At 41.3% G+C, this 10562-nt stretch overlaps 1 protein-coding gene across 1 annotated transcript; it reads right to left on the bottom strand.

The window, feature by feature from the left end:
- Window positions 1–9450, bottom strand: dusp4 (dual specificity phosphatase 4). Its single transcript, XM_085279220.1, has 4 exons — window positions 8776–9450; window positions 7379–7506; window positions 5435–5654; window positions 1–2039 (listed from the first exon to the last, which is right to left on the bottom strand). The coding sequence occupies exons 1-4, from the start codon at window positions 9143–9145 to the stop codon at window positions 1651–1653; spliced, it is 1107 nt and encodes a 368-aa protein (XP_085135346.1). The 5' UTR covers window positions 9146–9450; the 3' UTR covers window positions 1–1650.
- Between the last annotated feature and the right edge of the window lie 1112 nt (window positions 9451–10562).

The following is a 10562-nucleotide window of genomic DNA, read 5'->3' as shown; positions in this document are numbered from 1 at the left end:
AAAAAAAAGAGGTAAATTTTATGTTTATTATAAAATATATAAATAAATCAAACGAATAAGTAATTTTTTAAAAACCTGGATTCTACTTTTTATGATCTTCAATGGTGAGTGGAAAAAGCACCCATGGTTTAATGTCCTACCTTTAACATTTCTCCCATTGTCATCATTGTGTTGTCCATTCAAGCATGTTTGCGTGTTTTCGTGGATTGGGAAATCTTTTGCACATATAAATCTACTTGTGTGTTTTTGTGTGTGTGCTTGTGTGAGTCTGGCAAATGATGAACGGAGACAGTTTTGCTCTTTCGATGCTGCGGCGTAAGAGTGAATAGAAAACAATGCTCCACTGGCAAATCCATAGGATACCCTTGTGAACAAGGCACAAACATCTCAAAGGACCATTTGGTGATGATGCACATTTTAGCCTGTTATATAAACAAATGACAGCTTCCCAAAATACCTCATATGAGGCGGTGTTCGCTTTATTTCAGTACTCTATAAAAAAAAATACTGAGAAGATTCGAAGCCAGTGTCTTGTGTATGTTTTGGAACATTATCAGTAGTAAAAAATTCATGACAAATGATGGTTTAAAAAAGTACAAAACCACCACGATGGCCCTTTAAATGTCTGTCGTCCAAAACTACTATGCTCTAAAATCTGCACTCTGATCTAAAAGGAGACTCCAGGAAATTTGGAAGATGTTGCCACAAAATGTCCCAAAAAGCGTGTATGTATGACACCAGTAGAGGGGTTTCCCCAGTCTATTGACACAGACCCTGGCCTATTCATTTATTTGGCATCTTATTACATTTATTTAGCCTCTCCAGTGTTAAGATAAAGGGCGGATGAGGGGGGTGGGGGCAGACGGGAGAGGGCGAGATGAGAGAGGAGAAGGATGGAAGGAGTGGGCAATATAAAAGGATGAAAAGGAAAGGAGAGGAAGGTGTGGGGAGGGGGAGAGACAGGGAGAGGAAGAGGACGTATGAAAGACAGGAAGCTCCGGTCGGAACGCCGGCAGAGCACCTGTCACTGAAGAGGCTCCTGCTTTCTATCACCGTCTCCTCCCCTCGTTTTTTTCATCTATCTCTTTTGTCTGGCAGAAGGAGGGACACCCAAAGGGGGAAAGAGCGGGTGCTTAAAATTCTTCCTTCCTTCCTGTGTCCATCTCCTCTCCTAAAGACCTGTCGTCTCCATAGCAACAGACCCTGTCTTCATACTGAGCTTATTCAGTTGGCAGTCATGAATGTGTGTGTGTGTGGGAGAGACGTAGAGAGAGGGGCAGAAAAAGAGAGAGAAAGACAGTTTTGCTGCTGTTCATGCCTCTCTGTGTCAGGGTTGTGTGTCAGTGTGCCTCTGTCGGCGTGATTGTTTTGTTTTTTTTCTTTTCCAAGGAAGAGTTTGTATCTTTAGTAAACATCAGTCCAACACTCCATCTGAACTCAAAAGCCAGTTCATTTTTGGTTGATTTAAATAAATGTCAATGACATGAAAGGAGCATTGGCTGGTTTTTAAACTGTAAAAAGTGTTTCAGTCTTTGAGTTCTGAATCAGGCACCATGACGCTTCTCACCTCCGTGCTCTAAAGCATACTACCAGCGGCAGCCCCAGTCTGTGCTCGCTTTGTATTGAGGGAAGGCTTGGATTGTCTGTCTATCAGCAGCCGGGGGAGGTCGTGATGGGGCTGTGGTGCAGGTAAGCAGGGTTCACAACAGAAACTGGGAAGTTGAAAATGAACGGCGAGGTGGGCGTGGCTGCCGTTGAGGTGGTGGTTGTCGTGGTCTTGGGTCCGAGCAGCGGGCTTGCCGTGGCGGCGGCTTCGGCGGCGCACGAGGTGGCGAGGAGCTGCGACTCGAACTGCAGCAGTTGGCCCATGAAGCTGAAGTTGGGGGAGATGATGCTGCGGCGCCGCCGTACAAACTCGAACGCTTCGTCCAAACGTACCCGCTTTCGCTTCATCAGGTAGGCCAGGCAGATGGTGGCAGAGCGGGAGATGCCTGCTTGACAGTGCACCAGCACTCGCCCACTGGAGTCCCGTACTGAATCTGAGAAGACAGAGGAGAGCGGGTCGGCAAGGTCAGTAAAAAATAAAAGATTATTTTTTAAGTGAATACATAAAAGACTGAAATCTCTTGACAACTGTGAGAGGGATTGCCATGGAATCTGTGAAGATGTCCATAGTTTTCATAGAATGACTGTTATGGACCCAGTTAAATGTCTCAACAAGTACTGAATGAATTGGAAACATCCAGCAAACAGTTCAATGTTGACTAATCACTGGCCGGTGGACTTTTATCAACATCTATTCATGGTTGAAAAATAGTTGCAAATGGCAAGGACAATTCCCTGGATATTCTTGTAAGCTTTCTACTAAGATAAAGTATGTGTTCAACAATTATTTTTTTTACTGTCTTGAGGCTTTCTGGTCCAACTTTATTTTCTAGTGAGCTAGCCATGGCCCTGGGTTTGTGATGCTGACAAAGAGGCAACGTTTATATTAGTCTGACACTTTAACTATGCTCAAATAAGACAGAAATTAGACAGAAACATAAGTGGCTTAAAAATTTTATTTTTTGTACAAAAAAAAAAAAATGCGGCTGTCTATTCAATATCATGTTCTAACCAGATTAGTCATTGTTTAAAAAAAATTTAATTTCTTCATTGTCACAATATGATTAATATGTCTCACTTTGTAAAGAAATATTGCTTAGACCTCTATTCTACATGGAGATAATGTCAACATCTGTTCCTCTACAAATTAGTTTTCAGTCTTACCATTGTCAGTTTTGACCGGGGATATGATGCCAGAGTTTCAGGCATGTTTGCTGGGTACGTTTATACAGGCCTAAATAATTAACAAGCATGTACCCTAAGATGAAGCATCAGTCTCTGAACCCTTTTTTAGTGTAAGCATGAGGTCATGTTTGATTTGTTTTTATTGAATTGGTATTTAGGAAAACTAACTAAATGTTAACAATGTTTTCAATATTTTGTAATCTGCACATGCTAGCATGCTATCACCAAGCTAGCTTAGTAGCACACTTTTTATTTTGTTTTGTTTTATTTTGTTTTGGGGGATTGCTATAAATTCAAATACCTAGATTGTTCTGTTTTTATTTTTCTCTGAGCACTAAGCTTGTGTAATTTGTTGTAGTTAATTTAAGTTTGAGCTTTCCATCTTTATATTTAGTTTACTGGCCCCAATTAGCATTCAAGAGTCAAATAACGTAGTTTTAAATAAGCTACATTTACATTTTATAACATATTAACATTATGCCATGTTTGATGTAACATAATACTTACATTGTCACTAATGTAACCATGATTTTCTATAGTAATTTTGTATTTATCTGGAAAAGTTAGTTACCAAGTTATGACCAAATACAGCACTGTCTTTATCTATAGCTAAACTTGCTTGTTTCTGTTGTAATGACACTTTTATAATTTTAAGTTGTAAGTGTTTGTGGAATCTGTAGCACTTTATTTAAGAGTGAGCTTTCCATCCTATTATTTAGGTGACTGGTTAGCAATGAGCTAATGTAAATCTAATTTTACATTAAAAATAAATGAAATGTCACTAGTTCCTTCTGAATAGAATTAGCACTTTCAACATAAAGTTTATCAGCAACAATTTGATATTTTAATAATTTTTTAAAGAAAAATTGCAAAAATCAAAAGGTCTCCAATTCTCAAATACACATTTTTTTCTCTCTCTCATTACTGTAAAAACAATATATTTTGGTTTTAAACAAGACAGAAGAGGAAATTATGACATGTTGTGCTTTTTTGTAAGCTGAATTATTATCAACTGATTAGAAAAAAATATTTTATTCATGATTTATAATGAAGAAAATGAAATAACTATCAGTCACCAATCATCACTTAGTACATACACTGTGAACAAAGTGTCACATGAATCTACACTTTGTTTACAGCCACCAAGTATTTTTAAACACAGCAGATGTACAGTGAGGCTTTGCCTGTTTTCATTTCCTGTCCTCCACACTTTAACGCCTTCTCCTCGCTGCACAGTCAAACCGATAACTAACCTCAAAGTGAGAAAGCAGCGAATCACATTTTACTGACACGCACAAGTGCAAAATTTGAGTCATCAGCCTTTCTTTCACACTTCCTCCCCCAACCTATTTCTGCTTCTACTTCTTGAAGTATGTTTAGATGCATGCCATTACTCCATTAAGGAGAATAACCAGATTTAGGTAACAATTTAAGCCAAGCATTTACAGTTTCTCCTCTCCCCTAAAGCCTCAGTTAGTGTGAATAGTGGGACATCGTGTTAATTCTTGTATAATGTGTATGGCTACCTCCAGGAAGTCAGATGCACGGTATGAGAAGAAAACAGAGTGAATTTATGTAATGTGTTGTCCTGAGTTCTCACTCCACAACCTCTTGGGCACATGAGCAGAATTACACAACATCAGATGTTTACTGGCCTTTCTTTAAATGCATAGATTGCCTGATTGCTAACAACCAGCTTCCTGATCTCTCACATCAAATATCTGTAATTTTTCTCCCTCAGTTATTCACACACAGACAGACTTCAGGTAACTCCACCACAGTGCCTGTTCACTCAGTAACACTGGATGAGTCAGACTCGACTCTGGTCCCACAGCATCTAACTATGACGCATACCAGCACCTACACAAACACACGCTCACAACACAGAAATCACACACACCGTGCCTTATGCACAGCATGGATATTCCAAGGAAAAGCAAAGCTTAGACTCGCCTAGAACACACACACACACACACACACACACAAAATAAGATTATGGCGCAGAGAAATTACTGATGGTAATATTTCATCATTCCAAATAATCTGTCTTATCTCTCAGTGCTTCTGCAGTGTCTGCTGAGATGTATACGATTAACCTGGAAATAACAATTGGTGACAGAGTCCCATGAATAAATGTCTGAATTGTCATCATCATCATCATCATCATCGCTGGAGCTTAAAAGCTTTTCCATGACAGGTCTCTGAACAAATAAAAGCTCCTTTATGGGAAAAAATTCTCAAACTCTAGACAAGAAGTGATGTTTTAGATAAAGAGGAAAGGAGAACTGCATCAGCATGAACAGTGAAAAGCCACCATTTTCCGGATACTCGAAACTACTGAATCCACAAAGAAAGAAGGAACATCGCAGTCCAACCCACGCTGCTCGATGGAGGAGGCATACTGGTTAAAAATGCCAGCTCAGTCTACTTAAAGTAGACATGTAATATGTTGACCTGCAACTATTCTGATGTTCTATTAGTCTTTTCCTATAGCTTTAGACACATTATCAGAAAAATAATAAGTGCATTAATCAATAATGAGAACAAATCTTTAACGTGTATCAGCAAACACTGCAAAAACTCAAAATATTCACCCAAAATAAACAAAACTCTTCTCATGCATACGACACACTTACACACTGACCTATGAACTCGATAGCCTCCAGGAACCAGGAGCTGATTTCTTCCTTGTGGTTGTCCTCCACAGGGATACATTTGTACTGGTAAGCCCCCTCGAAGTGGTTGGGACAGTCAGCTGACACGTTCAGCAAGGCAGAGATCCCTATACTATCCAAAACCTCCTTCTTCGAGGCGTGAAGGGCGCTGCCAAGGTAAAGGAAGGGGAGGATCTCAACCGGGCCACCCTGGGAAAAAAGGACAACGGCAAGTTGATCATTTATTATCCATCCATCCATGCGTTTTCTTCCGCTTATTCAATTCAGGGTCGCAGGAGGGTGCTGGAGCCTATCCCAGCTGTTCTAGGGCAAGAAGCGGGGTACACCCTGGATAGGGCCATCATTTATTATTATATTTTAATAATCAGCAGTAAAGGCAAAGATTTACTGTTATGAGGCAGCTTGTAGGAACATTTCCTGACCCGAGCAGCATGTGGAGCTACACTGAAGAATTGTCCTTAGGTGAAAGCCAGTGTGCATGGCAAGACAAAGAATTCATTGTCTCGGTAAGTCGCAGAGGCCAGATACCAGATGACTTCAGTATAAGCGTGACCGCCCTTAAATATTTTGTTAATCACATTAGCCATGCTTCTCAGCTTAATATCTGTGTGAATAATGCGAAACTCATTTGATATGGGCCATTTAGTTTGTCACTTTCTCTCTTCAGCTGATTTATATTTTCACATCTGGAGACAGAGTTTACTGTTGGAGCTGAGCGTCTCATCGACTGGCTTATAATTATGAGCACAAAACCACCGTATTCAGCGTGAATATCTGTGCGTCTTTATTGTATCAGCATATGGAAAACCTTCTTTCAGAAGCTCTACTGGGGAAAAACATCCTCCGCGACAGCATTTTCACAGAATGTGATTCTGTAAGCACACGAAAAAATCGTTCAAGGAAAACAGGCAATTTCGCTGTGATTGACACTGCACTGGTGCAAGTTACATGCACGCATATCGCACATTTAATAACACGTATATTCCCAGTTTAGAGCCAGATTATGTCACTGCTCAGCCACATCTCAGAGGACATGTTAAAGTAAGAGCTGACGTGCCGTTTCCCCTTTTACTGGATCTGAAAGGTCAGCTGATCAGCAGTCTATACCGGCGCTTATTGACAAGAGCTGCGGCTGTTTGTGTCAGTGCTGCTGACGAACTCGGTAGTGACACAGCGTCAGGAAATGATCGATACTGCTAAGAGGTGTAATGTGAGGAGGGGGATGTTTGTGGTGGTGGCGAGCAGCCCGCTAAATCTATACTGCCGCTGCTGCTCGTGCAGGAAGTGGAAGCATTTCTTGAATTAAAAATGCATCTGATGGTTGAGCAGAGACAATCAGACGTTTTTCTTATAAAACACACAGAGGCTGGCTTGTCTGTGCCGCTCCCCTCGTGGGTTCCAGGGGAATTAAACCCTGACCACATGTGACTGTGAGCATTGCGTAAACTCTGCAGACTCGAACAACAGCTTACTAACCAGCAAAACAAGGCCAACCAGGTCACAGGAAGTGCTACAGAGGTGAATCAATGCCCATCTATGACATCCAGGCCAGCGTGTTATTATGCACCAAAAGACTTATAAATTGAATATCTTCTTGTTATTTAAATGTGTTCATAATTATTATTTTCTCTTGTGTTGTTTTCTGGCAGTCAGAATGGCAGCTGACTTGCCCCTGAGCAAAGCAAATAACTGTCAGGGTGCTCTGTGTCAGTGTGATACATAAAAAAGGACGTTTTCTTTTGCATGTTTTTATAAACTGAATGCTGAAACACATTAACATGCACACTACTTGCAGCACAGAGAGGACTTCCATCAGTCTGACACTGGCGGATGTTAATCATGTTATTACAGGCAGATGTTATTTTAAAGGTGAGGTGCGTTTAACACTTTTTCTGTGTCGCGTTGCATTTTACCTGGTCATTGTGCGGCGTTCCACACGACGAGCAGGCAGAGTCGATGCTCGACTGGCTGGTGAGGGACGGTAAGGACTTGGCCTTTAAACAAAACTCTGGATACTCTGTGAAAAATTTGTCATATCCCCCTATAACACACAAAAACAACAAAATACATGTCACAATCACATATGCAGTGCTTTGCTGTAGGACATTAATAAGTGGTGCAAAATAGCACGCAAAACATGCAAGAATGAGTACCACGGGAAAATATTACAGAAATACCAGCTTCCTTTTTTAGGGGTGGGGGTGGGGGGTTGTTTACTTCTCAAAACACACCACAGATGCACATATGAGGACAAAAGAAGCCTGCATTCACATCGCAGCACAATCTACAACAGGATTTCTAGTCTGCATTCAGGTAGCTTGACGCAAAGTCTATTAAACCCCTGACGGGCTGTCCTGTGTCTGCTTGCTGTGGATTTGAAAACAGTTTCATAAGTTTTGTTTTTTTCATATATCTGTAGGCAGTATGTTGCTCTCTGCACCTCAAGGATCAAATCAGATCAACTGAAATGTGTCAGATTTACAATCTGCAAGCATACATTTATGTTATTCGAGGCATCAGCATCAAGAGGATGCACAAAAAAAGAAAGAGTGAAAAAAGGAATACGCCACAGCTTGCAACAGCCTCGAGATTTTTCAGCAGTCTATATATAGGGTGTGTAAATCAACTGCTGATTTTAATATTTCGCTGCTTCCTGTGGGTGATTTACCCGAAGCGGACTCTGTGTAAAAAGATTATGTGTGTGTCCTGTAAGTCCCTCCGGTTTGATGTGGCTTCTACGCATCAGCATTACCTCATTCACTCAGCTCACAGCCATTGGTCTGTGTGTGAATGTGTGTAGATGTGAATGAGTGAGTGAGAGTGTGTGTTGTTTAAAAAAAAAACACCAGTGCATTTGAAGGGAGAACACACTGAGCAGGATATTTCTAGTTTATTGAATAACAAATAGTTACACACATAAAATTTTTAAATATCCAATATCTCTAAGAACTGGTGAAAAATAAAATATCTGGTGGCCTAGAGAGGATTGTAGGTTAGCCACTGGAAAATAGCAATTCATTAAAATGTGGTCATTATTATTATTAATGGATGTCAGTACATATATTCCAATTCTTATCTTATTTTACTGTTTTTTAAAAATGAATTGTTAAAAAAAATATAATTTATTGCTAAGCATAATGCCTACTGCTTACACATGTATCAGTTATTATAATTATACCCAGCCATTCATCAGTTACATTACATTTACTGCTCTAATTGAAATAATTAATGTCAGTCATTAAACTTTTTGATGTAACTGGCGCTGCTACACATCACAGGCTAGGATTAAAGAGTAAACGACATAATTTACCTTTGAGCAGATATATGCGCGTGTCGGAGGCGTCCCTGCACAGCGCGTGGAGCACCAGCGTCAAGGTGCTGTCCTCCTTCACCGTTTCTGAGTCCGGCGTCCTCTCGTCGTACAGCACTGCGGCGGAGTACATCCCGGAACGCAGGCGGACTCGGACCTCCTCGTCCCCGGCCAGGATCTGGTCCAGGCTCAGCACGGAGCCCCTCGCCCTGCGGCGGACGATGGTGTTGCAGCGGGCGTTGACGGCGCCCCGTATGTGCCCCGCGCTGAACGCGAGGAAAGAGCGGCAGTCCAGCAGCAGGCACTTGGCACTGTCCTCCTTCAGGAGCCGCTTCAGCACCGTGCAGTCCATCTCGTATAGCTCCTCCATTGGCACGTCGTTTCGGGCTGTTAGGCTGTGCTTCACGGTCGTTAAATCTCCTCTCTCGCTCTTTCTAAGCCCCCTCACGATCACCGGACCCCTCGGAACTCGGAGAAGGCGCACGGATCCTGCGGTGGATTCCCCTTGCGCTTCTCCTCTATCTGCGCATCAACACCGTCATGATCATCATCATCATCGTTGTAACCGCACTACTTCTTAAGCTCAGTCCGGTCACTTCTGTCTCTTTCTCCTCTCTGCCTCTCCGAGTATTTTCTCCACAGGACTCTTTCTCTTTTTTCCTGTTTTTATGAATGGGTGCATCGCGTCACGGCGGAGGTGACGTCAACCAACCAGCAGCCTATCGCAACGCGTCCAGTTTCCCGTGCCCTTTCCTCCTCTACCGTTCATTCATAAAAAAAAACACACACACACACACATCAATGAAACGAGAGGCCATGGGACCGAAGATTAAGCGCAGGAGAGCTTGGCTTCATACCATAACAAGCTCTTCTTCATAACTTAAGGATCATTTTTTAGATAAAAAATAAATAAATAGGAAATTAAAGATATTTTAAAAGTCGTGTCAAAGTAAGCAAAGCAGTGCAAATAAATGTAAGTGTTATAGAAGTAAATTTGAACTATAAATTTTTTTATATCTTACTGATATTTTACAGTTTAAACTTACAAATGATTTTTTTTTCATAATCAAATGAACCAAATAACACTCATAATTTGTAAAGGATATCATTTGTCATCACAAATGTAGGCTACTATAAACTGTATTATATTCAGTCTACAAGTTTAAGGTCATAAAATAAATTAATCTAAATTTCAGGTTTTCGCATGTGTTGGAATTCAACTGACTGCATATGTAGCTCAGCTTAGCTCAGTTTCATATCATTCAAGGCTCAGTGTTAGAAATGCTGCTGGTGGACTGCAGGTGGGTGTGCGCTTACGTACAAGGGTCCGTGTGTGCGTGTGCATACGTCTGGGTGTGCATCTGTGTGTGTGGGTGTGTGTAATCCTACAAGCGGCTGCAATTTGCATCTTCTATCGCGCAGCCTTGGCGAGCGTGCTCAGGTATTTGCATGTTGATCTCATTTCCATGGTTACGAGAGGAAAGAGAGCAGCACGGCAGCGGATGACAGGAGGAAAATGCAGACACCCTGACACAAACAGGTGGAGAGAAGACATCTGAAAGAGACAAACAAACAGACAGCAGGGAAAAATGTTTAACACTTTTATGGGTGGGCTGCTGTGGGAGAAAATAATATGTTTGAGTTCCCGTGAGTGTTTGGATCTATGTTGTGGAGGCTGTCTCTTTCATTTTCATGACTTCATGTGTTCACTATAAGTAAAATCTGATGGTAAAGTTGAACAAACCCTTGAAATATCCTTACTCCTATACTGCTTGTTAAAAAAATGA

Source organism: Mchenga conophoros, linkage group LG7, assembly GCF_057382185.1.
Source record: "Mchenga conophoros isolate Kocher_MC1m ecotype Shallow Benthic linkage group LG7, M_conophoros_male_GT1.1, whole genome shotgun sequence".
NCBI lineage: Eukaryota > Metazoa > Chordata > Actinopteri > Cichliformes > Cichlidae > Mchenga > Mchenga conophoros.
This window is presented reverse-complemented; position numbering and strand designations above follow the sequence as displayed.